Raw genomic sequence first — 27,726 nt, 5'->3', positions numbered from 1 at the left:
AGCACGCTGTTCTTATTGGGGGGACGCGAACCTAAAACCACACATCAAGACATGGAACTCCAAAGCCAGCCCACGGCCCGCTTCCCGTTCACATGAGATTTTAGCCTTTCTGGTGTGGTGGCGTCCAAGTCGAGCTATCATAGGAGGGTCATCTTTCTGTTTGGACTACTTGTGTCATTCCCTGCGCCTCTGATGTCTTCAGCTACCCTTAAGCTACGGAGAGTAGTTTCCTTATACCCCAAACGCCCCGAGTCAGATTATTAGTACCTACAATCGGCTGAACAATATCCATCATGGCATACAATCCTCGCTCTCAAAGAGAGCCCCAGCCTCACACGCAGTATACCTACGATACCCATGACGTCTACAGTACATCCTCTCCAGGCCCCGACTCGAACCCAGGCCAGCAGCAGCAGCAGCAGCAACAACAACAATACAGTACATCCCGCAAACACTCAACAACCACGCCTTCCCCCTCCCGAAACCCGTCGCACCAACGCCGCCGACACTCCATAACAGAAAACCACACGATCCAGAGCGACCCGGGTGCAATGCAGCGGTACCAGGGGACAACCTCGCGGCATGTCTCGACGACGATGGACAACGGGCAGATCTCGCAGCAGGAGGTTTCGGAGAAGGAGAAGTCGCAGGTGCAGGATCTCGAACCTCGGGAGTCGTCGGGGTTGAAGCTACGGCTTGATGTTAACCTTGATGTCGAGGTCGAGCTCAAGGCGAAGATTCGGGGCGATTTGACGTTGGCTTTGTTGTGGGTTTTCCCTTCCTTTTCCTACCGTCTCTTCTGTGCTTCGGGAGGGTTGGTAGGTTGTGGTATGGAGTTAGAGGTGCACTGGCTTATTGGTCTAGGGCGTGAGATCGAGATAAAGTTAGGGTTTGGTTATCATGTTTCTGCTGGCGAATGGGCGCTCAGGATCTAGGTCTTACACCTTAAAATTAAGTTGACAGACAGGGTTGTGGGTACCTTGGATAAGATCTACGCAATATTATGGTTAGACCGAGAGTGTCACATGAACACACAAGCCCTGGTCTCACTCGAAGTCTGGATCGAGCCAAGGGGCTCCCTGGTCTAGAGCATACAACGGAACAACCACAATTCTGTTCTTCCCAATGACTGTTCTGTCCCTGGTACCACTTATCCACTCAAATTGTCAACCCGAGGTTATTTACTATCGGACCCTGGCACGATCTCGGAACGAACATCAGGAAGCGTTGGTTGGCGGCTGCAAGTTAGAGTCATGATGCAATATCTCCACTCTCAACTCAGAGTACACTGCTAGGTCCACCCTACAACATTGGCCATCTTATACTCTAAACACCCCAGCTCCGCGTCTTGTACGTCTCTCTGAGACCCCTCGCAATCTCCAATGCTCTCGCTCATCGGGAATACCTGAGCGAGCAACACAGACAACGTTCTCATCCCAATCTTGACCGCACTCGGGAAAGCTAAATATAATTAAGAAGCTCCGCGGAAATGACCTCCCTCCTCGCCCACCCAACCGGAATCCGCAACCCTCGCGTCTCCAGAGACGAGCAAACGCCCTCTAGCCCCGTCGTCTCGGAGGGCTTCCAATCCGAAATCCCCGAGCACCAACACAGTCGAAAACATGGTGATACAGCTCGCGCGAGACGATTAGCCGGATACCGCTCTCGCGGTGCACAGGCTGCGAATCTCGCCGCCGGGACCAGGATGGCGCCTCTGCGCCGGAGGGGCGGTGCACCGAGGGGTGCTACCGCTGCTACTGCTCTTGCCGTCAAAGAGGTTGAGCATCTGCGCCGTCCGTTGCAGACGCGCAGCCATAGTTCGTCAAAGGTGTTCCCGCACGAGTCGACGCGCGAGGTGTGGCTTACGAATGACCCGGCGTACCTTGAGGAAGAGGGTAGTGGGGAGACTGTGCTGATGGTGGGTGATTCAGAGAGGCATCATCTTGAGCTGGCCAAGTTGTATGGGTTTCCTGTGTCTGACGATGGGAAGGTGCTCGATGATGATGGAGAGGTTATTGGACGGGTTGTTGAGGGGAAGCCGGAGGATCTGATTGGGCAGACGATTGACGATGATGGGGAGATTCTTGATGAGGATGGGGACTTGATTGGGCGGGTTGACGTTGTTCGCGGGGAGGGAGAGGAGGGAACGAGGGAGGACTTTGGGGTTGTTGAGGGGTTGAAGGCTAATAAGCAGGGCAATGTTATGGATGCTGAGGGGGTGCCGATTGCGTGTGTGGTTGGTGAGACGGCGGTCGTGGGAAGGGAGATTGGCAGAGATGGCCGGATACGCGATGCGAATGGGACGGTCATTGGGGGCGTTGAGCTCATTCCTGAGGATGAGAGGATGTATGCTATAGTGCGGCAGATGCGAGACGCGATTGAGCCACTGCGTTGTCAGATGAAGCTAGTACGTATCCCTACTCTCCTCAACCTGGCTGGACCTAGTTTACTGACGCGGCATAAAAGGCAAATAAGCCCGATAAGAGTCGGAATGACACCGAAAAAGTGGCCAAGAGCCTGAAACCCCTTGTCGAAGACGCCCGACTCGCACTGCAGGAGTGTGATACCGCCCTTAAAGCTCATACGTCGGAGCACGCCGAGCCCGTGGATAGACATTTGGCAGACTTGATCAAAGAGCTTGGCGAGAGCGTCGTCGAGACCATCGACAATGCCTGCCAACTCATCACCGACTCCACTACCGGGCAACACGTCCATCCCCTGATAACGCTGCTTGTTGAGCCACCACTGTATATCACTGTTACAATTGCGCTTAGGGTAGTTGGGCTCTATGCTCGGATACTCAATAGTCTAGGGATCGGCAAGGTTTTGAGATTCGTATTGCGCAGGGTTGGTGTATATCATCGTCTCGAAGAGTTCGGCCTAGGTGCCGTGATCGAGGTACTGGAGCTTGGAAGTACTAATTAGTCCATAATGTGATATCCAGAAATATACTTCAAACCAATATTCCCCGGTAATCCATCAGTCGAGTGGTGTCGCAGGCTCGTTAGACGACCGAATGGTTTACCTTCACATAGCTCATGGCCCACAATCCACTGATGGTACGGGAACGATCTGCCAGAAATCGCTAGCCCTAAGTCCTCTCCGCAGGGAGGGTGCCCCGTGTAGAATATTGGGTTTCCGTCTCGAGTCCTCTTCAGGATTTCCGGTCTATAATGGCTTGTTTAATCAAGGAGGGTTCAGAAAGCTTTAGTGCGTAGCTTCTTCAAGTACCTACCAACATGGAAGGCGCGAGGGATTGCCCGCGAGTCCGGAGTCTCGAGTCCGAGGTCTAGTCCTGTTGTTCCACCTTCAAAACTTACCCCTAAAATACAACGGCACCTATTGCCAACCGCGACACTATGACATTTAGTCCCTTGTCCATCCTTATCAATCCGGAAGCTCCGATTCTCGACCTGATCAGGTGCATGTCGGCTCGTTCATCGCGAACCATTTGCCGCAACGGCGATCTGGCAGATCAACACTCACGGAGACACGGTTATTTGGGATTGGCAACAAATTCAACATTCAAGGAACCCTCAGCCCTCTTACGGGAAGAGGTTTTTGGGGAAGGGACAATGGAGCCTTGTTCGATGGACAAAGGTGGGCGTGCGAAGGAGAGCCGTAACATGCAGCTGGAGAGGGCCATCTGACTCCTCATTCGCCAACTAGAAGTTCAGCAAAAAGTGCTCGCGGTTTCAGCCATCTTCATAGACTAGGTTATTGGAACAACGCACCCCTCAGGCGCTCGCAGGCACTCGGCTGAAAAATGAGGCGCATGCGTAGACTGCCTGTTGATAGGCCACTGTGCCCTGACTGCATCCCCCGAGCCCGGTCATATGCGGATGTGCCGCGCATCTGGCTTTTGCCTTTCTTCGTCCTTATTTGGAAGAGTTGGCTTCGTTCCCCGCTCTCCAGCTGCGACGATCGACGGTTGCCAGGGCAGGTTTGACGAGAATCAAGATGAAACGGAATCAATCGTCCACCGACGAATGCAACCAAGAGTCGCAGAATTTAGGGCTTCGGTCAATCTATCGACCTATTCGGGTCGTGAGTCTCCCTCTCGCTAATCTTACTCGCAGCCATAAAATACTAACTTTTCTATAGAGGATAAGTCTGAGATCTGCGCACGGGGCGAATGGGCTGGGATTGCTATAAACTTGAAGACAGATACATCCAGCGTTGCCGCCATCCAGGACTCAGTCAATACGGTCCTTACGCATACCAAGTTCAAGACACGCTGCGTGGAGATCCAGCGCGAGCGATTCTGCAGATTTCGCGGTCTTCGACTGAGGCTAAACTATACTTGACCATGAATCTTGGAATACGAGTTAGGCGCCCCGTTGAGGCCAGGCACCAGGCCGATCCCTGTTGCCTCTACTTCTGAATCACCTGATCATCTTAGCGGCTGTTTCAGCTGCTCGTATTAAAGCGAAAGCAGACCCCGCCATAAGTTTGAGCCTCTTGAAATCAAACATCACCTCGTCCCAAAGCTTGGATTCTACACACCAGCCAGCCACGAATACAGAAAACCCATATAGCAAGCAGTTTTGAGTCAGTCCACGATCATCAACACCACACCCTCTCCGGACGATTCAGAAGAAATCAGCCCCAATGGCACAAAACGACGCATCCCACCAAATCTGCACCCCAGAAACCTGGCGCTCCATCCTTTCCGCCGGAAGCACAAAAAGCTGGGTCCTCTTCGAGAAGGGCACGATTGTTATCCTCATGGATCCCACAACCGACGACCTCGCGACGCAGGCAATCGATCTCCTCAAAGTCTGGGGCCCCGTGCACGTAGCGACACCGTCGGCCGACTTCAACGTCATTGACCTTTCCGAGGAAGAGGTAGGCGGATTTGTCGTTACGGGGCATCATAAGGATGTTCTGAATTATGTTCCCGGTGATGCGGTACGCGAGGGCGCGCCGAGTATGGTTGCCGGGTTGATTGGGAGGGGGTATCGCGATGAGGATGCAAAGGCGTTGAGGGTTGTTCACGTTGAGGACAGGCGAGGGCAGGAGTAAACCTGTTGTTGGTGAGAGCGTCGTCTCGTGATAGTTTGGCAGCGAACAACCCTTGGCCCGCTTGAGTATATCAGGGAATGATTTTCTGATTAGTTCCAACATGGTCGTGGTTGTCGCTGTCCGCAATGATATATAACGTGTGGTGCGAGGTAAGAAGACGGCATCTAATTATCGATTTTTTTAAACTGCAAAAGTCTTTATCCGTAAACGCTAAAATATTATCGCGTCAGACGTATAGACTTTTTGGGGGGCTGTAGTAACTGGTGTTAGTGGTAATATGGGGCAGGCCACGCAGGTTTGGCGGACAACAGGACTGGGGCTGAGATAATGCTGCTGTTTATGTTCTTTTTCCTGTATCTCGCCTGGTGGTGCCTTAATGTGGGTTATTTGTCCCACTTGTTATCAGGGGTGTTTCCCCATATCGTTGTGCGAATGCAAAGGCCTGTGTAGCTTGGAACCATTCATTCAATTCGCCTCTTGTAAAGGCTAGACTTGGCCTCCCTGTAAGATACTGCTTCTTGGTAATGAGCGATATTTGGATAGCCGAGACGTACGGGGCCGGGGGTATATCTACTATATCACGAAGGCCGAAGATTCAACGCCGCGCCCCCAAAGCTCGCTCACCGGCCCACTGGCCCGAGTCTATCCGTGTATGCACCCGTGTATTGGATAAACTTGCTCATTCGCATACGACAGTCACGACTCTGACTGAAATTTTGTACAGTAAATAGTTGAAAACTGGCCCGGGCTCTGGTCCCGAAACCAACGTGTCGTGATTGGGCATTGCATCGGGCCTTGGCGCATCCCCGGGCCCGAAACAAAATCTCGTGCACTGATTGGTTGTTCGATATATGGTGAAATCTATATCAACCCATCTTCCAGGCAGCCAGGGCAGCCGAACATTGATTTTTTGTTTTTGCCTGGCCCTCTGAAGCAATCCCACCACGTGAACCATTATCATGCGCTTCCAGCAGCAATTGCATCAGGGGCCCAACCCGGTGCCAGACAAAATCGACCTCGAAGCATCAAAACCACCAGCGCTCGAGCAACCCCAAGACCGCGACCCGGACCTCGCAACATGGAGCAGCGAGACCGACCCAGAAAACCCCAAGAACTGGCCCAAGAGCACAAAGTGGAAGAATACATGGACAGTCTCCCTCTTCGTCTTCATCTCGCCGATCTCCTCGTCAATGATCGCTCCCGCAATGCAAGACCTCGGCGAATCGCTGCATATGCACAGCAATTTCGAAATATACCTCTCCATGGCTATATTCATTCTTGCGTACGCTATAGGTCCGATCTTCTTTGGCCCGGCCTCGGAGCTCTATGGACGTGTTCGGCTGCTGCAAGTGAGCAACCTGTGGTATACAGCGTGGAACCTAGGCTGTGGGTTCGCGCAGACGAAGAGGCAGCTATTTGCGTTCAGATTCCTCGCGGGGATTGGAGGGAGTGCGCCGCTGGCCATAGGAGGCGGTGCTATTAGGTAAGTTCCAACCACTACAGCAGCATCGAAGAAACATATACTAAGAACTGGTCGTCGTCTAGTGACATGTGGACCGCCGAAGAACGCGGCAAGGCCATGGGCGTGTACACGCTCGGTCCACTCCTGGGACCCGTTCTCGGCCCCATAGCCGGCGGATTCATCGCGCAGTACTCGACGTGGCGATGGGTATTTTGGTCAACGTCTGCGGCGGCGGTTGTGGTGCAGGTTATCGGCTTTCTATGTCTGCGCGAATGTCATCCGGGCACGATCCTTCGCAGACGGTGTGAACGTCTCGCCAAGGAGACGGGGAACCTGAATCCGCACACGGAGGAGAGACTTCAGGCCCTCATGACCAAGCTCCTACATGCTTTCGCCCGGCCGATCTTGCTGTTCACAACGCAGCCGATTGTGTTTGCCATGGCCCTGTACATGGCCTACCTCTTTGGGACGACGTATCTCATGTTCGCGACGTTTCCGGAGATCTGGACTGAGGTCTATAACGAGACACCCAGTATAGCCGGGTTGAATTACCTCTCCATCGCAATAGGCTCTTTCGTCGGCCTCTTCATGCAACTAAAACTCATCGACAGGATATACCACGCCCTGAAAAGAAGGAACAACGGTATCACAACGCCCGAGTTCCGAATGCCATCGCTGTTTATCGGCTCTGTCCTTGGCACAATCGGTCTATTCTGGTACGCGTGGAGTATTGGGCGAACACACTGGATTATGCCGAATATCGGCGCTTTGATCTACACCGCGGGAACAATATCCTGTTTACAGGGGATGCAGACATATATTGTCGATAGCTACCAGACCTACGCGGCGAGTGCACTGGCGGCGTGTGCGGTACTGAGAAGCCTGGCCGGATTTGGGTTTCCGCTTTTTGCGCCGTATATGTATGACTCTCTGGGGTATGCGTGGGGGACCAGCGTTTTAGCTTTGGTTACGGTTGCTATTGGGTGGACTGCGCCGGTCGGCTTTTGGGTGTTTGGGGCAAGGCTGAGAGGTGTTTCGAGGTTCGCTGCTGGATAGGCGGTGATGGAGTGGAGACTGGTGATCTTGTTTATATCTGTACAGTAGTGTAGAAACCTCCGCTCTTGTTCAAGTCTCTCCATACTGGAACTGATTCCAGAACTCCCAGTCCGGCGACCCCAGGCCGTCAATATTTAGATCTGAGTAGCTGTTGTTAAAAACGTCACCAAGAGCTGCGAGACCATCGAGGGTTCCGCTTGGATTTGCCGAGCCGTTGACTTCAGGTTGTGTGTTGGCTACTGCCTCATACCGGGCACGCAGCGCATCAATAAACGCTAGCTGCGCCGTAGGACCGGGTAGAGGGTTTACACGCCATGCTTTCAAGGTCAGGTTGCCGATAGTGACATAAAGTGTTCGCGTTCCTTTCAAAAGTTCCGGGTGATTAGAATAGACCTCGGCCACCTTGTCCCAAGTCCGTGTCAGCTCCAATGCGGAATAGAATCCCGGATCCGCAAGACAGCGCAGGACGCAAAGCAGCGCATCCCATATGAAGAAGGTCTGCGTTTGCCATCGAAATTTCACCAAGGATGGGTTGCTGTATACGGCGCTTTGCGTATCAAGGATCCTTTCGGCAAGTGTACTGAGCGCCTTTCGCTCCGCGAGTGTGCTGGTATCTTTGAGCAGCAACGGCATCCGGGCGCGTATTCGAACGGCATTCGTTGCAGATCGCACCATTGCAGACGTGAGAAAGTGGAGCGGGTTGACGATATCGCAGTACCGAAGATACTTTGTTTCGATCAAGTCTTCCACTTCCCCGATGGCCGCTTCCACCTCTTCCGGATTTTTGGACTGCATTGTACCCGCACTGTCTGATTTCACACCCTTCCGCGTATAGAAATTATGTATCTGTAAACGTGAGAGGCAAAAGATCATCTGTGTTGCGCCCTTTCGCTCGACAGGCTGCTCCCTCATACTAGGAAAGATGTCGCTGTCGTTTACGTTCAGCGGAGGCTGCGTGTCCCAGCTGTTAGGCGGCAAAGAAATCCCGACGCCGCAAGCCTGGCTGGCAAAGGTATCTAGCGGGAGCAGTTGCCAGAAGAGCCGCCGCCGCATCTGCGCTTCAAATGGCGGTAGTCGGAGTGCTTCTTCGTCCCTATGCAGGCCCATACGCTGTGCCAGACGAATGGCAATTCCGGTCAGAATCCAAAACGTGTGCGAATCAACCTGCGTGCGTAGGGCTATGAGGAGCAGGGTGTACGACTGGAGTACTGGCATCGCGGTACTCTTTAGCCAAGACGCATTGAGTAGGGCCTGCCAGACGCAAGACTGGTATCTCGGCATGAGATGGTTCCTTGGTTGGCTGAAATTCGAAAGACACCTATCTTCTGACATGGAGAACACGGCGAAGTGGTAAATGGCGAAGAGCAGACATTCGTCGTTCTGTGAAGCAGTGGCAGGGTCGAATGATACCCTGTCAAACATCTCCTTCACGGTTGGAGTATGTAATACTTTGCACAGAGGGTCGACATTGTCAACGTACGCATTCCAGAGCTTCATAGCTTCCTCTCTGGTAGGGTGAGATTCGATAAGTGAGCGAGCGGTTCCAATACCAGTGCCACAAATGGAGTGCGTGGCCAGCGATTCAGGAAAATCTGATGGAGAATTATCACTGGAGGTGTCTTGGGCCGAGTCGTCAACTTGGCAGAGATCCCCTTCTCCAGCTCCGAGCAGAAGGACGCAGTCAATGTACCGCTTGCCGGGCGGGTGCGCTTCTGGTAAGGGACCACTCTTCTCTGGACTAGACGATGTCTCCTCGTCCAAGGTAGGAGGATACAGTGCAGTGTCAGCTGGAAGAAGGTTATTTTCTCTCAGAATGGCCTCGTATCTTGCCAACCGCTCATACACATCGTCCTGGGGAGGTTGCTTTCGCTTTCGTGGTAAGGGAGCTAGATAAGCACATGGAATCTTTGCTTTTGTACACCCAGAACATGCTGGTTGATTTCTGTCACATTTTATCTTCTTGCGCACGCAAGGCTGGCAGTTGAAAGGCTTCGTAGCTTTCGATCGGGATATGTTAGGCTCTCCCAGCGGTGCCGAAGTCAAGGCAGGAGCGATCGGAACGAGGCGCGTGGACATGGTCAGATCGGGGTCCAGCGAGGAGCAAGACGACTCCCGGCTTTACGCTCTAGTGAAGAGACCGCATAGGCAAATGGAAGCGAAAGGGTCGAGCGTCCAGGCCAAGTCTGACAAGAGATCGTGGGCCCGCGCCAAGATGTTTCATGGCGCTGGCTGACAGGGACGGTTCCCCGCATTCGTGTAACGCCCGAGACGCCAAAGATTTCGCGCGAGCGACCGAAATTAACCAAGTCACGGGACCGCTTACCGTATTTCACGTATCATTACACTCACGGGCTTCGCTGGACCTTCTCCTCCATCTCACCCGCCTACAAGTCCAAAGATGAGACCAGGCAAACATAGTCGAGGCAGGCGCCAGACCTCTGGCACACGGTTTGAGTTTATAACCGTCTCTGGGAACAATGTCGCTGGAGATGATACAACTCGCCGCCGTGTGCGAAGCCACGCGATGGTCGACTACAAGCGGCGCTCTACGCAGCCCAAAGAGAGTCAAAATCATACTATCGAGCTCGACGTGACTCCACTACTCGATGGGTCTGTTCAACCGACAGCTGCTGCATTACATGCCGCCGACCCAGAGCAGTCATTAGTGTTGCGTGGCCCAAGCCCAGCGTCTCTGCTAGACACCTATCGATCTGATCCTTTTGGGACGTTTCCAATCAATGGAACTCATCGGTCTCGTCAGCTGTGGGATCACAGTGAGTTACTGAAGTCTCGGAATACCTTCTCCTGGTTCTTGAGCGCAACTGATAGCGCAAGTGTATGACGGAGCCTGCCCCATGTTCCGAACAATGAACAAGATCGGCTTCCTAGACCTTGTGCGGGAAACAATTGCTCTCTCTCAAATGCTCTCTGCGTCTTCGAGGCACTTGGGCCTCCTCCTCGGCAGCGGCAGTGCGGATTCCTACGCCTACTCTATCCAGGCGACAAACTCCCTGCAAGCGCGACTAGCCGACCCTACGGCATGCACGTCGGATGAGGTGATCGCTGTTGTTCTAGCCTTTGCGTGTTATGCGGTGAGTACAAGTTTCTTTGATGGTTGGCAGTCTCTAATTGGTGGCCTAGAATATGTTCAGAGATCCAGGTCTCCTCAACGTCCATATGAATGGCCTTGACCGTATCCTCGACTGTAGAGGAGGCATTCGGTCGTTGGATCCAAATCCTCTATTAAGGACCATGGTCTATTGGTAAAGTCTATTGGAACTTTCGGGTAACTACTATCTAACGCTGATAGGGTGGATGTCAACGGGTCTTACTTGCAAGACACTGTTCCTCGGTACCCACAACCGCTCGCGATTCTTTCTGTTCGGAGTCAACTGAACATTGACGTTCTTCATCAGCCCAGCCATACAGTAAATGAGGTATATACAGCAGGAATAGCAATCTCCCAGATTCGCAATAGCATTCTTGAATTGCATGATATTATCCGGTCCGAGCTTTCAATAAGGGCCTTGTGGACCGATATTATCTTCCCCGGCTTCCACATATCGCCACTCCTTCACGCTCTTCTATCTCGACCCCGTGCTATGGTCTACGGCGGTTTATACGACCGGTTAATAGAATGCTTCCGCCTTGCCGCTATTATCTACCTCACGGAACTGCGGGGCCTTTTCGGTGTCGATACGATTCCGGGTCAGTTGTATGGATCCAAACTACAGTTACTTCTACAGGGCGTTTATCTCCCGGTCTACATCGAGTCTACGAATTTTTATCTTGTCTGGACTCTGACGGTTGGTGCGAGTGCATCGTGTCTACACCAAGAACTGAGGGACTGGTTTACAGGGCAGTTGTCGCAGGTACTGAACGTGCTGCAGATACCGACATTTCAGGAATATAAAAATATGATATTGGACTTTCTCTGGAGCTCCGAGGCACTGGGGCATTCTTTGGATTCTTTGGACGAGAAACTATTTCCAGAAACTGCTGCAAACTAATGATCAACAACAACAACAACCATCTTCCCAATCGCCTCACTCGCCTCCATCACCCGATGCGCCTCGCGAATCTCCTCAAACTTGAAGACCCGCGAGGGTTCCGCCTTGAACTTTCCATCCGCAGCCATCTGCACAATCTTGTCCATGGGCACATCCGAGAGTGGGAACTCCGGCTGTCCAAAAACGAAACTCCCAAAGAAGCTAAAGTGCACTCCGCTCGCCATCTGCAGAAGCGGATTAAAGTCCTGAACTGGAGCCAATCCACCCAGAAACCCCGCAAGACACATTTTACCACCGCGACGGAGCATCTTCAGGGAATCAAGGATTGTACTGTTCCCAATGAGCTCGAGAACAGCGTCGAACTTTTCCGTCACACGTTCAGACAAATTCGGACCCTCGAGTTCCGGCCGCTCAGCACCAAGCTCCTTCAGATGCGCAAAGCGACTCTCCTTCCTCGTCGTCGCAACAACACTTACCCCCTTCACAACAGCAAGATTCAGCGCTGCCTGACCCAGCGCAGAAGTCGCGCCCCGAATCAACAACTTCTGCCCACTCCTCAGATCCAGATTCCCAAACAAACACGTCCACGCCGTCGCATACGTCTCCGGGATCGCAGCAAGTTGCGCCCAACTCAACCCGGACTCCCCCAGCGGAACAACAGTCGACACATTCGCGCACGTATACTCGGCATAACTCCCATTAGTCGTGCGACCAAGCCCGCCCATTAGACTCGCGACGGGCGTGCCTACTGCGAACTCGCCAGCCGGGCACGAGTCGACGACGCCGACGCATTCGATGCCGCTGATGGGCATCCATTCGGCCCAGTCGCCTTGCCGCATGTACATCTCTGCGTGGTTGATTCCAAAGGCTTTTATTTTTATGATCACTTGACCTTCTTTGGCGGTTGGTTTCGGCACATCCTGGATGGTGAGGACGTCGGGGCCGCCGAATTTGGAGATCACGATCGCTTTCATTGTTGTCATTGTGGATGGTGGATGGTTGACGGTAGATGGTTTGGTGAATGTTGTTCCTGTCAAGGCAGATGTAGATCTGACGCAGAAGTATCCTTGATGATACGCAGTGGAAAAGACAAACAAAAATGTTCTCGAGGTTTTTGTGAACAACACGCTGAATAGAGCGAGGCATCGGCGATTTTTATGCCTTTCCACCGGTTTACAATCCCTCCCCCTCCCCTCCTCACATCGACCGGTACAGCGACCAGAATATGTCTAGAGGCTTCACGTCGTCATAAAAATCACCCTCCACACGATCCATGGATCGACATGTTTGACATCTGCAGCCACAACCCCAGCGCTTTCTATTTCCGGCTAGGCCCGTCTCAAGCCACTAAGCCTGATTAAGAAAACGCTGGATTCCGCCTGCATATGCAGCTCCCAGACTCGGTTTCAATTGTGGTGGTCAATCGTCACCGCTGCAGTTCAAAGCAGAGTTTAATGTTCCATGGGCATCGTACTCTCAACAGCCAGCGTGTGTTTGTCAGGCTGATTAATTCCATGGCTTTGGGCCGAGTGTCCGAGTGGGAGGGTATATAAATGTGCCCTATCCTCCTGGATACTCGTCTACTCAATTTCTTCTATTTGCCTCGAGTGGATCTCCATATCGAAATCTCCATATCGAATTTAGCAGCTCATCATACTTCAGACTTCAGCATGTCCACCCAAACCAAACGCCTCACCCTCCCCAAATCCAACATCTCCATCTTCTACCGCGAACAAGGCGACAAAGACCGTCCGGTCATCCTCCTGCTGCACGGCTTCCCCTCCTCCTCCCACCAGTACCGCAAGCTCATTCCCCTCCTCGCCGAAAAGTACCGCGTGATCGCTCCGGATCTCCCAGGCTTCGGCTTCACCGAGGTCCCCTCGACGCCAGAGTTCAAATACACATTCGCGAGCCTCGCCTCGACAATCAGCGAGTTCCTCGACGTGCTCAAGATCAAAAAATTCATCGTCTACATCTTCGACTACGGCGCGCCGACGGGCCTCCGTCTGGCCCTCGAAAGACCAGACGCAATCCAAGCCATAATCTCGCAAAGCGGCAACGCGTACGAAGAAGGCCTTGGCGAATTCTGGGACCCGATTCGCAACTTCTGGGCAGGAGACAATACCTCCGAAGAGCGTGAGTCTCTCAAAAGAGCCCTTCTATCCTTCGAAGCAACACGCTGGCAATACGACGAGGGAACGCGCGACCTCTCAACCATCGCGCCGGAATCCTACCACCTCGACTACGCGCTCCTGCAGCGTCCGGGCAACGATGAGATCCAGATTGATCTGTTTAGGGACTATGCGAGTAATGTTAAGCTGTATCCGGAGTTCCATAAGTTCTTCAGGGAGAGGCAAGTTCCGCTCTTGGCGATTTGGGGGAGGAATGACAAGATTTTTGTGCCGGAAGGGGCAGGGGCCTTCAAAAAGGATTTGCCGGATGCGGAGGTCAAGTTGATTGATGCGGGGCATTTTGCTGTGGAGAGTGATGCTGGCTTGATTGCGGAGAAAGTCCTGGGCTTTTTGGAAAAGTATCAGGTTTAGTACGATCCATGTGCGCTTCAAGTATGTGCATTTAAAGAGACAAACTGACTATCAACGGCCGCCTCCGCTTTTCTTAGCGATGAATGCTTCACGCCCTGTGCCTGCCAGTTGGCCTCTGGTTGTCTGCTCTGAAGAGACTCAGCACGTTCCACAACTCTGAATTCGGATCAAAGAACAACTAGAATACAGTGCCCCTATACTTACTGATCCACTCGGTAACCATGTCCTCGGGATCTCCTTTAATCAGAATCTTCATATCCTTGATATCAAGTACAGGAGTCTTTAGCCTTCTTTCACCCTTCAAACCGCCCATCCCATTCGAGAATTGGTTAGCTTCATAAATCTGAAACCCTGCTCCTTTGCTATAATGATTCCAACGATTAGACTCGCTATTGGTCTCGAATGCAACATCTGTTAGAGCCCTTTGGTTCTGTCAGGTCAAGATGTCACAATCATGGTACTTGTAAGAACCAATAGACGGTATAGTGAGGATATAGTGAGACGGGAAATAAGTCGACAGAAGAAATCCAGTTATCAAGAACAAGCACCAGGGGTGGTATCACAATACTACTTAGGAAAGGGCGAAGGGCACCCGCGGCTTGATTACCTCCATGAAAACGTCCAATCCTCAAGAGACCTGTCATTCAACAAGTATTAATATTTCATTACTAAAAGTTGTTCAGGAACTCCCTGTTCCACTTTAATATATAGAGCTAAGAGTCTCTAATTTGAGCCTTGGTAGAATTCCTTAGTGCACACTACAGGTGGCGGGCACCATGGGCACCACGTGCAGCCAACAATTCAGGTTTACGAATAGTTTGACACCATTAAAAAATACATTTTGAATAAATCAGAGCGGCTCCTTAATAAGCGCGCCTCATGGCATCATGGATGCCAACAACTCTTTCCGGGGCCGACTTGATTGGTCCGATGTTGATACGGTATCAAGGGAATGAAGATGCTTGACTCGCTCACTGAAGGTGCCTCAGGCACCCACGTCAACATTCCGCTACCCCGCACCTCACCTCAGCTCCTGCCCAAACCTTCCCTGTCTTGAGAACAGCATCGCCTCAACGAAGGCAGCAGGATTGTCAGTCGTGTCCAAACGTTATACCGTCTTTGACTTCCTTTTTCTCGTACTATAATATCGTTTTTAGGTGGATTCGGAAGGTCTTCGCGGATTCCGTTGAGCCCACTGCGAAGCGCGAGGCGCCTGGGCATCACCACCAGCAAGATGATATTATCTACTGTATATCTGGTCTTGCTAATAGCAGGTGCTAACGGACTACATTCTCGAGGTAAGTTTCATATGGTATCCGTGCACTTCAACGATGCTAAATACTCATCCCGCTCTAGCGCTCCGTACCGTCTCCACCGAGCCTAATGGGGCTGATCAGAGCTTGACCCCACTAAACAACCGCAATGGCTGGGTCAATCCCGAGGATCTGCCTCCTATGCCACAGTGCATTGCCCAGCAAGATCGGGGTGTCTGGCTTAGTACGATGACCGGATGCACCGCGAAACGATGCACCAACCACTTTGCAATCATCTGCACCCACCATCAATGGCTGACCCAGCTCAGCTGTCTTAGCACGGCATTTTCTCCAGATGTTATCCGGTCTTATTACTCGTATTGTGACAGATCCATACTCGCCAAAGCACAACTGTACCAATGGGTTCGGGGCATCACCGGTCGACCATGGCTCGTTGATGTTGGCGACACGAACGAGCTGCCGGATCTGTCTCCAGCTTCCCTCACTCGGGGGTACGCCGGCCCCGACGTGATTGATAAGGCACCAACCTGTCTGACCGGTTCGGGTTCTGCTTTATCAATGGAACCATTTCAGCATGTAATGGCCTCCTGTGGTTTCACCAGTACTACCCACCACACAGGAAATGCTGCTCGGCCTTGGGAGTATAATGAACACTTCCGGTCAATGGTCGCTCTTGATTCAGAAACCGCCAGTTACGATTTTGTGCGGCGCTACATCGCAGATGGTAACTATTTTGATAAGAAGTGCTTCTGCAGCTCCTTCACTCTCAATGTTGCGAATGAACCTTGTTCAGGAGGTGCAGCCCTGGATCTCACAAAAGAGCGGTTATGGATGAATGCCATCTGTGGTTCGGCTTCCTTACCTAAGAACTGGAAAGATGGCCTCAAAATCACACAATTTGCCTACATTCCTGTCGAAGCTTGGCACTGGCCCATGTGTTTTGCGGATATGCCGAAGCAGGTTATTGATCTTACTGATCAGTGTGCGACCGATGCCTGTGAGGTCGACTCGAGTGGTTACTGCAATGTCAGACGTGCCGTGGACAGGGCCTGTTTCTGCAACAGTATCAGCTACGATTCGTGCAAGGGTTCCTGCCAAGTATTCGAGAACCGGATAGACTATGTTCAGTGGCTCCACGGTCTTTGCGGCAAAGTAGCGGACTGGCACGGTCTACCGGAAAATTGGCGTAAACTAGCTGTCCCTACCCCTACCGACATGATACCATGGAAATGGACAGTCCAGCCGTCCAACGATTCCAATATTTCCAATGTCGGGCAGTCGAAACTATTAGATCCACAGGAGGGTTGTCCCTGGAACGAGTGGACGCTGGGAAGCATTGCGATCGTCAACATGGCTACCATCCTCACAGCAATGCTCGTCCGGATAAGAGGCAAGAATCGAACTATTGCCGGCGACCTACGAATCTCCCAGCCGTGGTCCTGGTTCTCCAAGGGAGTGTTGATTGCAGCTCTGCAACTCCTCGTCAATGGGGTCAATAGCCTGCTCGTTCAGAACACCCCTGGTTATGAAGACGTCCCCGCTATTCAACTGATGCTTCTCTGGTGCTCATTGCCTCGTCTGCTTTGGCCCATCATTCTGCTACTTAGTCTCCAGCCGCTCGGCGCACGGGAAGTTTCCCCGGCCGCGTCTCTGTTCTTCGCAGAAACGATCCTTCAGACTCTATCATCATACTACATACTCATGACAGTCAATTATGGTCGGGAGCATGGCTTTTACTTTGGCCGTCTATCTACCGCGGTGATGGGGACGTACGCCACAGCCATGTATGCCGGCGCACTACTGTGGCTTGTTGTCGTTGGTCCGGCTCTCGTGCAACTGATGCGTGCTATGCGGAGGATGAACAGGCTGGCTAACTCTGGCGGTGCCGACCCCTCATGCTCCCAGACGTCCCAAGCCACAACATCCGAGATTTCAGATGAAGTGGTGGCGCTCTTGCACGAACGCTGGACGAAGATGAACGGGGATCTTCAACCATTGGACACGCTCAGAGACTTTGAAGAAGCACTTCTGGCAAGCAGCAGAAGGGGACATACCATCGCGTATGGCACTTTCTCCAGCCAAAAGGACACTAGGTCATCTCCGGAGACATTCCTGTACGCGGGCACGGTTATCACCATGCTCCTTCTGTGGATTGCACAATGGTTCTTTTGGGGTGGATTTCTTGGTCTCAGTGCGGAAGAGTAAGTATCCCTGGGCTCCACAAAGTTGGTCAATAGCAGCTAATTGGATTTAGGTTTTGTCCGCCTAGACTTGGGATTCTCACGGCTTTTTGGCTTGCTTCCTCGGTGATTGGTATTGTTATTAGTAGTCTCTAGTTACGTCAAGTGTATTTCGGGGGTTTTTAATTGACACGCACTGTTTCGGTGCTGATTAACAATGGAGCCTGAAATCTGCCTGGAATCCACTTGATAATCATCGCTCTGAGATCTCCTCGTTTTCCATCGGGCTTATGAGGGCAGCCTCTGCTTCTTCTGGTCGGTCTCATTTCTGACTGCTGTCTTGAACAGAGTATTATGTTACATAAGCGGAAGCCCGAGGGGTTTAGCCAGGCTATCCTGTCGCATGTGTTGTCTGATTGCTCTTTCCTCCCTTTTTCTCCATTGGTCACTCTCTTGTTGGTCGCCTGTTCGATAGACCCGATCTCAGATTAGCATAAGCCGTGATCTTGAACGTGCCTTTTCTTCCCCACTCAGTTGACGGAAATTATTTGATGATTCCCGGTGAGAGCCGTTGTGTGATATTATGTCAGGGTTCCCAGGACAATCTCCGGTCAACCCGGCAGTCGAAAAGAAGGATTGCCTGTTGAGAGCATGCTAAGATCTTAACTGTAAACGATTAGTTACAAGGAGTTGGCTTACGTTACATGGACTTCCTCCAATCATCTGTCCAAACCCTGAGCATATCATAAGGCTTACCATTGGTCAATGCCCTTCTTGCCCCTGAGATCGGATGTTTCTGCACGGATGAAGATAGTTGGAGAGCCGTATATGTGCGGTTGCACCGGCATGTCGTAGGCCTTGGAAGTTGGTCCATGCCCCTGGCGAAACACATGGTTGACATCCCAAACGTGATTCGCCCAGTAGGTTGACAAAACTGTCCAATTAATTGATCGGCCTGTAGATCGTGGTTGACTGCCAAGTCTTTGATTGGAGCTGGTGGGGATGCGCCCAGGGCCAAGTGGGGCCTGGGCCAAGGAAGCCTTGGAAGCTTGGTCGAAGCTTGGCCGCGGCCATTGTTCATTCCACGTTCCATGCTTCAAGTTTGGTCCATCGTCCATGGTCATTACGTCCCTGATAGCCACAGGAGAAAGAACCACGTGTGTATGTGTAATGCTGCTGACTTTGAACGACGTATTTCTACTCAACGAGATGCATTTAACAGTGAAAATAAAGTGATAAATCTGGTCGCCCATGCAGGAATCCTACCTGCAGGAAACTGTTCCGAAACCGGCACGATATGCAAGACTCCAACAGACTGGGGCTAATATGCGCAAGGGCACGTGGGCGCGTTGATCCACAGCAAGATACAAGAGATAGATAAGAAATTTGGTCGACCTCCAACGATCAGCACATGTGTTCCTAAGCAGCGCTTGCTATTTGACAGCGATGTCAGTGCTAATAATCTGTCAGAAATGTAACATAAGCCTTAGATCCACTCCACATGCAGGGACAGCGTGCCGTGAGAGAATATAAAATGGCTGTGGACGACCACATCCAGAGACAATTTGACAAGCACATCGATCTTCACCTTGAACATCCATCATGAAGGGCAACATTCTCATCCCCCTGCTTGGTCTCTCCAGCAGTGCTGCAGCTGCAGCGGTGGATATCCATGGCAAGACTCCTTTTGGATATGCTTCAGGATCCGAAACGTCCATTGCGAACCTCAAAGATAAGGTCGAGAACGTTGTGTGGATCGTCCTCGAGAACCGCAGCTTTGACAACATCCTCGGTGGCGTCAAGCGCAAAGGCCTCGACAACGTCGTCAACAACGGCCCCTTCTGCAACCTGCAGAATGTTAGCGATCCAAGCAGTGCCAAGTGGTGCAGCTTCTACAAGGACTTTGACTCTGTCATCCATGACCCTGACCACTCGATTACAGGGTACAACATGGAGCTCTATGGGACATACGCTCCCAATGACGCTGCCATCCTCAACGGCTCCCTGAAGGCTACGGCACCAGGCTTCATTGAACAGCATCTGGTTCACCATAAGGGACTTGACCCCAAACTTGCTGCTGAAGAGGTCTTGGGGTACTACTCCGAGGACGAAATTCCTACCCTTGTTGATCTGGTTGATGAGTTCACGACATTCAACTACTGGCACTCATGTGTCCCTGGTGTTAGTTTTCCTGTGCCCCTCATTGGTCTTTCTCTCAACACTAATCTGATTATTTCCAGCCTACAAACCCCAACCGCCTCTGCGGCGTCTCTGGTGTCACGGATGGCCACGGCAAAAATGACCACAGCTTCGACGTGTCCGGCATTGAGACTTCCAGCATCTTCCAAGTCGCCAGCGAAAAGGGCATCAGCTGGAAGAACTACGACGGCACAAACGGCGCCTTCCTCTCCGACGCCCTCTTCTTCGACTGGACAGCTCGAAACGCCAAGAGCAACGTTGTTCCCCTCGAGAATTTCTACCAGGACGCTTACCTCGGTCTCCTGCCCCAGCTCTCGTACATTAACCCTTCTTGCTGTGGTCTTGATACAAACTCTATGCATCCCTCCGGCAATGTTTCCTTTGGTCAGGTTCTCGTGAAGCAAGTGTACGATGCGCTCCGCACGGGCCCGCAATGGGACAAGACCCTCCTTCTCCTTACATTCGACGAGACGGGCGGATTCTTCGACCACGTCGCTCCCCCTCTTGCCGTTCGTCCCGACGACAAGACATACACCGAAACCGCACACGATGGCGAATCATACACATTCAACTTTGACCGTCTCGGTGGCCGGATGCCCACCTGGCTCATCTCGCCGTACACCAAGAAGGGCCACATCGAGGACTACGGTATCGACCCTGCAACTGGAAAGTCCGCATCGTATAGCGCGACGTCTGTCTTGAAGACGCTCGGATACCTTTGGGATCTTGAGGACTTTTCGCCACGTGTTTCGCACTCTCCCGCGTTTGACCATCTCATTGGGCCGCATATGCGGGATAGTCCCTCCACTTTGACTAATCCGCATACTTTCCCCGAGGCTGTTTAGGTGTGCGATGAGGAAAATGAGTTATTTAAAGCTTATTGTGCTGATGATTGATGTGTGCCCTCGCATACATATGCTTTGATGTCATGATTTATGTTGTGGGCAGGGAGAGCTTCGCTTCGTTGTTTATTAGACTTGTTACATAGACACCAAAAGTCCATAATAGGAGATGACAACATATCTTCGCTTATGAGACCAGAATTAAACCCTCTCATCGTTGCTAAGTAGGCTTTCTATGAGACGGGAAGAAACATGTCCTGGCCCGTGGTTGGTCGCTCTTTCCTCGTGTGGCCCACTGGGCAGAGAAGGAAGTTACGACCACCGGTAACATACTGCTCTTTCTCGTTTCGCGTTAGGAAGGAGCCCCTCCATCCGATATCGCGCCTTCCCCCGCAAGTCAACAATCTCCCGAGGTCAGAAGGAGCGATCGGCCACTCCTCTACACCCCCCGAGCCTCGTTCCTTCCCTGCACCATACCGGAACCTGACATGAACTACAGCTCCTCATGTATCAAATACCATAATCCAGGTTCCTCACCACTGTCCGCCTGTTGGCAGGGATCCTTCATGTGTTGTACTGCACGATCACGTCTCTTCAAAGCATAGCGTGCACCAAGTCGAGCGACGTACGTCAGATCAGTCCCAGACGTTGCTCCAAAAATCTTGACCTGATCACCGACAGCCTCCGTGATAGCGCTTGTCATAAGTGACGCGTCGCAGTAGCTGTTGAGTATTACGACCCCGTCGATTGTCGAATTGGATGGTTCGCCGCATTTGTTCGCTCCTTCTGTGTGGCTTTTAGCATAGTAGTCTCAGCAAGCGCCCGGTCAGGGCTGGGGGACATACGTATTACACACGACTGGGCTTCGCGCAGTGCGTCCAGTAACGTATCCTCATACAGGTCGTCTCCACGCTTGACATCTTCCCAGCGAAGGAAAATCGGTTGAGCGAAGTCGCCCACCCACCAGCCATCGAGATGTACTGGCCACTCCTCCGCGGCGTCTTCATCACGGTCTCTGCTTCCCTCGTGCTCCGCCTCAAGGAGTGCTCTTGTGCGCAGAATCTCAGATGCGAGCCTATTGAATGAGGCACCCCGTTCGAGTTCTTCAAGAAGGAGGCTCTTATTGGGATTCCCAAAGATCGACGCATAGACCACACTGGTGCACTTAAGCTCTTCAACGGGCAGGCTCATCGAGCAATAAGGGCTTAAAACCATAACATCAAAGTTTGACAGACCCTGATCAAGGATAATAACGTTTGCCATGGGATTCCGAGAATGCAGGCCCTGCGCTGCCTCGGTCTCCCACAAGGTGGTTAATGACGATTCAATCAACAGTCTATCAGACATGGGCTGGTAAGTCATTGTTTCGATCCCTGCGCGGCGACAGGCGCGCTCAAGGTTATATTGAGGATGCAACCACCAAGTTTTACAAGCCAACGGATTCAAAAAGTCAGGGTACAGGACAATGGCGGCGGTAATGTCAATTCCCGAGTCCTGCAGCGCCCTGGCCTTCACCATCTCGAGTGCGACGGCGACTGCCACGGTGAGAGTATCGCGGAGAGCATACTCAGTAAGACCCTCGGCGGAGGGGAACAGGCCGATTTTCGTTGCCCCGGCCTTGAGCGGGGATGTCGCGAGCTCGATTGCGGGAGCAAGGTAACCCATCGCCACCCGAGAAGGAGCCAGAAGTTGTGATGTCGACGTTTCGACGGCTTGTCTGAGAGACGCCCACGACCCCGAAACACGGTCCCATATATCCTCGAACAACAATCCATATTCCCACCAGATATCCCTGAGCCAGCCCTGAAGCCCAGTCACAGGCGCTGGTGGCTCTTCCCGGGGCGCGTCCCACGTTCTCTCATATCGCTGGCGTAGTTCGTACATGGCTTCCGCGTATGCTGTCAGATTAGCGTCTGGGTCTTCCGTCGCTAGATACGCGATTACGCTGACGTTCGTGTAGGAGTAGGCGTAGGCGGCGGTTCTAGGCTGTTAGTACGCAGGAGGAGTACCATATCCACTGCATCTTTTACTTACATGGCATCCATTCCCAGACTGATCGCGATCGGCTTGACCCACCATGGATCCGAAGAACAGGTTGAATCGAAGTTTACATCGTCGCGGTAGATATGCGGGTATGGTCTGCGATATTCCATGCTCATCGCGAGTGCGGATCCGGACTGCAGGATGCAGACGGCAATTAATGGGAGGAGCATCATCTTCCTGTCTTCGCTGTGCGGTTTACCGGGCAATTTTCTGCGTCTCCTGTGATATCCTGGCGCCTGAGAGGAAGGGGGGCTGGATGAGGTTGAGATTGAGTTGGCAGGGGAGGTCGTTTTATTGGCGGGGGCGGCGCTAGCCCTAGTCACCTAGTTGCATGGCATGGCGGCCTCTGCCTAGGCACCCATGTTACCCGGGGCATCCGGTCTAGAGCATGTACTTAGCTCTCCTTATAATGCTGTTTATCTTCCTTTATAGTGCTTGGTATGGAGTCTTGGGTCATGGAAATCATTGATCGATGTACGATAGGTCTGTCGGTATCAAACTAGTACATGAAGGTCAACATCTTCCTTTCCTAGCATTGCCACGTAGACTATGACCAGATGTGATTTGAAAGACATCTCGCAAAGTGCCACTTTCGAAGCGGCTGGAACATATACATCTATATCGCTATACATCTATTGATTGTTCGTCTTCGGAATATCATACACACCGACAATATATCCTGAAGACGACTGGCCAAGCCGGTAATCTAAGAAACCCAGGTAGGATCCTCATACGTATATCTATATATCTAATTGTGAGAATATAGGATAGCAGAATGCAACTTCATTAACTCAATCGATGGCCGAGGGCTACCACACTCGCCCAGCCCAATAAGGGTAGATTAGGAAATATACCCTGGCACGTGATCGGAGGAGCCGAAAAATCGAGCAGGGAACGTCACCTGACAACGTTCTTCCCTTCTCCCACCAGCGTTGGCGCAGTCGATGGCAATACAGACAAAAGAGGGTATGATTCATGAGAGATAACCAAAATTTCTCCTCGGGACCGGCAAAATATGAGTTCTCGAAACCATCTGAAGCGAGTCTCGGTATGTGGACACCCTCGTCTGGCCCCATCCCGGCCAACTAACACGGAGCATAGTGCAGTCGGTGTCAGACAAAGAAGGTATTATAATCACCATGTACCCGAACATTGGCTTCAACTAACAGTAGATCAGATTAAATGCAACCGAGTCGATCCGCGATGCGACAAATGTGAAGCGGCCGGCGCAGAGTGTCGATATCTGCCCCGGAAAACACGGCCCGTCAGACGATTGTGCGCTGCTTTCTCCGTATTGGCGCTGAGCTGAGTGGTAGCTGACTAGAATGGCACATTGATAGCGGCGCTGACGATAAAGATGTCCTCGCGAACATCCTCAGGCGGCTGGACCGTTTAGAGAACCACTGCGAGCTGAATCAGGAGGCCGCAGAGGATTCGATGTCGATTTCATCGCACTCGTCTGACGTTTTACTTCCGGACTCGACGAGCGTACCCCAGGAGCATCTGAACGGGTTTCAATCTCTCACGGCGCGAGAGATGTGGGACTTGATCAAGAACCCGGAAACTCGACCGCGACATCTGTCCGATGCCTTCTCTCATCTGAGAAAGCTTGAAACGTTGTTCTTCACAAACGAGCGCTGCATCAACGCGATAGAATCCATTATCGACGGTATAGAGATACCAGACACTAGCCAGCCCCGCACAATCCCTACAATCTCCAAGGAGATGGCACGGGATTGGGTACAGAGTACGTCGGATACGCCCCATGCGCATCGGTCAGGCTAACAGCGTACTAGAGTATTTCGACCACTACCAGTTCCCCGGGTTTCGAGTACCTCTTGAGAAGAACTTTCTGACGTCCGTTCCGGACCTGCTAGAGATACCACACGTCCAGCTAGATTGCACCTCGCGAATCATTTACTACAACGTTCTTCTGCATGGAATTCTTCTGAGCGAGACCGGATACGACGCGAAGAGTGCAATCTCACAATACCTCTACCGCACGTCCTTGGCGCTCGCAGGGGACTGGGTTCGCGAGGTGAAATATACGGCGGCAGGCTTGTCGGCAGCATGTTTCCTGGTATGTCGACCCAAGTGGATATACAGGAGTAGGAACGAGCACTAATTGGCTGAACTAGATAGCCATGGCACTCGAAGGCGGGGATATCGAACAATCATGGAAAATGCTAGGCGAAGCGTGCAAGATCGCTAGAGCCCTCGGCTACTTCCACGTTGACTCCACATTACTCGAAGACGACCCCAACGAGCCAGCGGAAGAGCGTAACCGGAAGCGCTTCGAATTCTGGCATCTCCTCCGCACAGACTGTCTTTTCAGGCTGTCGTTTGGTAAACCGGCTCTAATTCCCAAGGGTTCATGGGAGGTCAATTTTCCACAGCATCCGAGTATCACCGGGATTGAAGATGAGAATTCTTCTACGCGGGTTATCGAGATACATTTCCTGGCGTCGATGAGGCAGACGCTTGTTATGTTGAAGTACCTGGAGTACATGGATACGGTATTGAATCCGGATGAGGTTGATGGGGCGTTTATTAGTGGGCTCATTGAGGAGGTGAATTCGATTCGAAGACTTTGGAAGCCGGTACACAGCACTTTCTCTCTCAATACGTGATGGTCTGGTAATCTGACGTACATAGGATGAGATCCTCACCATGACCACAAACCACATCGACTCATGGTTCTCCGTCGACATCCTGCTGGGCTGCTACAAGATGTTCATTATCCTCGATCAAGCACGCACAAAAGCATACTGCCAAGCCAACTATGGCGTCGTCCCGCTGTCGTCCGAGATGGCCGTCCAGTCGCTCAAGACCGTACGGACATTTATGAGTTCGGCTTCCTATGCACATTGGGGAGTTAGGTATGTTCCATTCCCTTTCAACTTAAAAGTATCCTGCTGTACTGAGGCTGCGGGCAGTTTGGTTCTCCTCCATCAATTCGTTCCTCTTTTGACCGTGTGTACCGACGTGATTATAAAGGGAACCGATCGCACAACTTTTGATCCTGAGCTGCTGTCCTGGGTCAAGGACTTTGTGGAGAAAACGGCGGATGAGCGGGTCGAGTTGAGGCCAGTTATGGCTATGATGAGAATAATGATACAAGCCTGTGAAAGGTCACTGTGAATTGGTCTAGTCACCTTCTACTGTACGGCAAATACCTTATGCCCTTCTAGCGGCCGTTCCAGCTTTATCCTCACCAGCCACACCAACCAGATTCCCATACTTGAGCGTATTCATCGTAGCAGCATACTGCGTTACCTCGGGTGATGCTGTCAGAATCATCGCTGTATAGGAGTTTGTTGGACCACTTGGCTCAAAGTGAGCTCGGAGAACCATAGTCAGTGGAGAAGACCGGTAGGGAATTCGCGACTGCTTCAGCGCTCTCGCACGAATCACCTCCTTTAGAGCAAGCAGGTCCGTATTGATTTGTCTCCCCTCTCGCTGTTCCTGTGGGGTTTGCTTGGCCCGTGGAGCCGAACCGGAGATGGGTTTCTCGTGGTAGTACTCTGATCCCGCGAGGTCGACAAAGACCAACTTCCCTCCAAGGCAAGGATGCGAGGATGATTGCATCAATTCGTCAACATGGGTCTCTGCATCCTGCACATACGCCTCGAGCTCAGCTTGCCTCGCCTCCGCCTCATGGATCCGCGCCTGATCAATCTGATACGCGGGATTCGGTACATACTTCCCATCCTCCGTCCGGACGAACGCCTTCATGTTCTCCTCCAGATAAACGTCTGTCGCACGCTTCGCAACAGGAACTAGTTCAGACTGTCTCTCAATAACCGCATTTCTCGCGTCGAGTAAAGCCCTCGTCACAAGTTCAATCTCGAGCACAGCATGTGTCCGAGAACTCTGGTCATGGACCGTCGAAGTCCGCGTTGCTCGCAGCTCTCGTCCAGCCAGTAGCTCCCTCCGCAAGTCATCGAACGTCCAGCATGCCTTTGTGGCAATGGGTCGAACGCGCACGCGCCCGTCGGTCATGACCTCGGTCTCCCCGCGGATGTGGGTCTGTCCATCATACCCCTCGCGGATATGGCACCTGCAGTGGCTATTCAGGAGATCGAAGGCGCTGTTTCCACGCAGCTCGTACATGCGTAGACCGATGCCCAGCTCATCCTCACTTCCCTTGTCCACGGTCTCGTTGAGCCGCGCGACCTCGGCAGTAAGATCCCTGGCCGCCGCAAGGCAAAGCCCGAATTCATCCTCGGTTTCAAAATCGTACCCGATGATGGTGTGCGATTTTCCGCTGCCGGAGTGTCCGTATGCGAGGAGGTTGCATGTTTCTCCGTTCAGGACGCGGGGCAGGATTGGTGAGACGACTTTGTCGAAGACGGTTTTGTTGGTATCGTGTGCTTCGAAGACGTGCGTGAAGACGGGGTTGCTTTTCCAGGGGCGGCAGTGGGAGTGGATGACTTTTGTGGTATGAGGCGGTGCTAAGGATGTTGATACGAGCGCGTTGGGGTGTTTTGTATGGACTCGGTCGATTTCTGGTGTTGGTGTCTGGGATTCTGTTCTTGGGAGCGGGCGCCATCTGGTGAAGACGTCAAAGGGGCGCATTTTCAATGATGCGCGAGGCAAGAGATTCCCAATAAGAAGCTGGGGCAAGGTCGTAGTCTGAAAGAAATGCAAATGTCAAACGCCAGAGGAAGTGCTCCCAATGGGTTTATAGGCCCTAGTCCACATAGAAAGAGTTTCTGTGCCGGACTTTCGGGGATTGCAAACCCCGGCCGATCGCTCAGCCAAAGTGGACCACAGCATGGCCTGGCCCATAAAATGCAAGGATTCTGGCTAGCGGCAGAGCGCGCCTTACTTCTTGTAGCATAGCTCAATAATTTCGACCAGCCAGTCCCTACATCAGCTCTCGCCTCCAGCTGATGCAAAAGATGTGGGAATTCGCTCGACACCACGTTGGTGCTATGCTCATCGTAAGGCTAAACCTCCACTAACTACGTGGGCGACAATTACCAATGTCCTCCTAACATCCTCAGACGCTCAAACCCCAATCCATATTCCAGCATATTGTCCCAGGTTATATATTTTACAGTGTACTCAATCTCTCGAAATATGTCCT

At 52.1% G+C, this 27,726-nt stretch overlaps 11 protein-coding genes across 11 annotated transcripts; 8 read left to right on the top strand and 3 right to left on the bottom strand.

Moving 5' to 3' along the window:
- Positions 1 to 293: 293 nt before the first annotated feature.
- BJX68DRAFT_269318 (uncharacterized protein) lies at positions 294 to 935 on the top strand (the record flags this gene model as incomplete). The annotated part of the gene is made up of 1 exon (XM_071046307.1): positions 294 to 935. One exon carries the CDS (start codon positions 294 to 296, stop codon positions 933 to 935), a length of 642 nt encoding a protein of 213 aa, XP_070896488.1.
- Positions 936 to 1,489: 554 nt separating this feature from the next.
- Positions 1,490 to 4,307, top strand: BJX68DRAFT_269317 (DUF3659 domain-containing protein; the record flags this gene model as incomplete). Its single annotated transcript, XM_071046306.1, has 3 exons — positions 1,490 to 2,407; positions 2,467 to 2,914; positions 4,105 to 4,307. The coding sequence occupies 3 exons, from the start codon at positions 1,490 to 1,492 to the stop codon at positions 4,305 to 4,307; spliced, it is 1,569 nt and encodes a 522-aa protein (XP_070896487.1).
- A 304-nt stretch (positions 4,308 to 4,611) lies between these two features.
- Positions 4,612 to 5,025, top strand: BJX68DRAFT_269316 (uncharacterized protein; the record flags this gene model as incomplete). The annotated part of the gene is made up of 1 exon (XM_071046305.1): positions 4,612 to 5,025. One exon carries the CDS (start codon positions 4,612 to 4,614, stop codon positions 5,023 to 5,025), a length of 414 nt encoding a protein of 137 aa, XP_070896486.1.
- A 2,207-nt stretch (positions 5,026 to 7,232) lies between these two features.
- BJX68DRAFT_277442 (putative C6 transcription factor) lies at positions 7,233 to 9,682 on the bottom strand. Its single transcript, XM_071048332.1, has 2 exons — positions 7,763 to 9,682; positions 7,233 to 7,569 (listed from the first exon to the last, which is right to left on the bottom strand). The coding sequence occupies exons 1-2, from the start codon at positions 9,617 to 9,619 to the stop codon at positions 7,327 to 7,329; spliced, it is 2,100 nt and encodes a 699-aa protein (XP_070896485.1). The 5' UTR covers positions 9,620 to 9,682; the 3' UTR covers positions 7,233 to 7,326.
- Positions 9,683 to 9,941: 259 nt separating this feature from the next.
- On the top strand, positions 9,942 to 11,747 carry BJX68DRAFT_277438 (uncharacterized protein; the record flags this gene model as incomplete). Its single annotated transcript, XM_071048331.1, has 4 exons — positions 9,942 to 10,317; positions 10,361 to 10,635; positions 10,685 to 10,806; positions 10,854 to 11,747. 4 exons carry the CDS (start codon positions 9,942 to 9,944, stop codon positions 11,551 to 11,553), a joined length of 1,473 nt encoding a protein of 490 aa, XP_070896484.1. The 3' UTR covers positions 11,554 to 11,747.
- A 1,476-nt stretch (positions 11,748 to 13,223) lies between these two features.
- BJX68DRAFT_277433 (alpha/beta fold hydrolase) lies at positions 13,224 to 14,096 on the top strand (the record flags this gene model as incomplete). The annotated part of the gene is made up of 1 exon (XM_071048330.1): positions 13,224 to 14,096. One exon carries the CDS (start codon positions 13,224 to 13,226, stop codon positions 14,094 to 14,096), a length of 873 nt encoding a protein of 290 aa, XP_070896483.1.
- Positions 14,097 to 15,148: 1,052 nt separating this feature from the next.
- Positions 15,149 to 18,152, top strand: BJX68DRAFT_242344 (uncharacterized protein). The gene is made up of 3 exons (XM_071040972.1): positions 15,149 to 15,394; positions 15,453 to 17,571; positions 17,625 to 18,152. Exons 1-3 carry the CDS (start codon positions 15,331 to 15,333, stop codon positions 17,704 to 17,706), a joined length of 2,265 nt encoding a protein of 754 aa, XP_070896482.1. The 5' UTR covers positions 15,149 to 15,330; the 3' UTR covers positions 17,707 to 18,152.
- A 1,000-nt stretch (positions 18,153 to 19,152) lies between these two features.
- Positions 19,153 to 20,594, top strand: BJX68DRAFT_256910 (putative phosphatidylglycerol specific phospholipase C; the record flags this gene model as incomplete). The annotated part of the gene is made up of 2 exons (XM_071043252.1): positions 19,153 to 19,731; positions 19,791 to 20,594. 2 exons carry the CDS (start codon positions 19,153 to 19,155, stop codon positions 20,592 to 20,594), a joined length of 1,383 nt encoding a protein of 460 aa, XP_070896481.1.
- A 98-nt stretch (positions 20,595 to 20,692) lies between these two features.
- BJX68DRAFT_136159 (uncharacterized protein) lies at positions 20,693 to 22,884 on the bottom strand. Its single transcript, XM_071036383.1, has 3 exons — positions 22,626 to 22,884; positions 21,437 to 22,572; positions 20,693 to 21,377 (listed from the first exon to the last, which is right to left on the bottom strand). Exons 1-3 carry the CDS (start codon positions 22,805 to 22,807, stop codon positions 21,085 to 21,087), a joined length of 1,611 nt encoding a protein of 536 aa, XP_070896480.1. The 5' UTR covers positions 22,808 to 22,884; the 3' UTR covers positions 20,693 to 21,084.
- A 765-nt stretch (positions 22,885 to 23,649) lies between these two features.
- On the top strand, positions 23,650 to 25,775 carry BJX68DRAFT_269308 (fungal specific transcription factor domain-containing protein; the record flags this gene model as incomplete). Its single annotated transcript, XM_071046304.1, has 8 exons — positions 23,650 to 23,682; positions 23,736 to 23,759; positions 23,807 to 23,909; positions 23,992 to 24,381; positions 24,431 to 24,714; positions 24,773 to 25,234; positions 25,290 to 25,513; positions 25,571 to 25,775. 8 exons carry the CDS (start codon positions 23,650 to 23,652, stop codon positions 25,773 to 25,775), a joined length of 1,725 nt encoding a protein of 574 aa, XP_070896479.1.
- Positions 25,700 to 27,309, bottom strand: BJX68DRAFT_136154 (kinesin family protein). Its single transcript, XM_071036382.1, has one exon. It carries the CDS (start codon positions 27,210 to 27,212, stop codon positions 25,812 to 25,814), a length of 1,401 nt encoding a protein of 466 aa, XP_070896478.1. The 5' UTR covers positions 27,213 to 27,309; the 3' UTR covers positions 25,700 to 25,811.
- Between the last annotated feature and the right edge of the window lie 417 nt (positions 27,310 to 27,726).

This window comes from Aspergillus pseudodeflectus, assembly GCF_044049435.1.
Source record: "Aspergillus pseudodeflectus strain CBS 756.74 chromosome Unknown BJX68scaffold_38, whole genome shotgun sequence".
Lineage (NCBI taxonomy): Eukaryota > Fungi > Ascomycota > Eurotiomycetes > Eurotiales > Aspergillaceae > Aspergillus > Aspergillus pseudodeflectus.
This window is presented reverse-complemented; position numbering and strand designations above follow the sequence as displayed.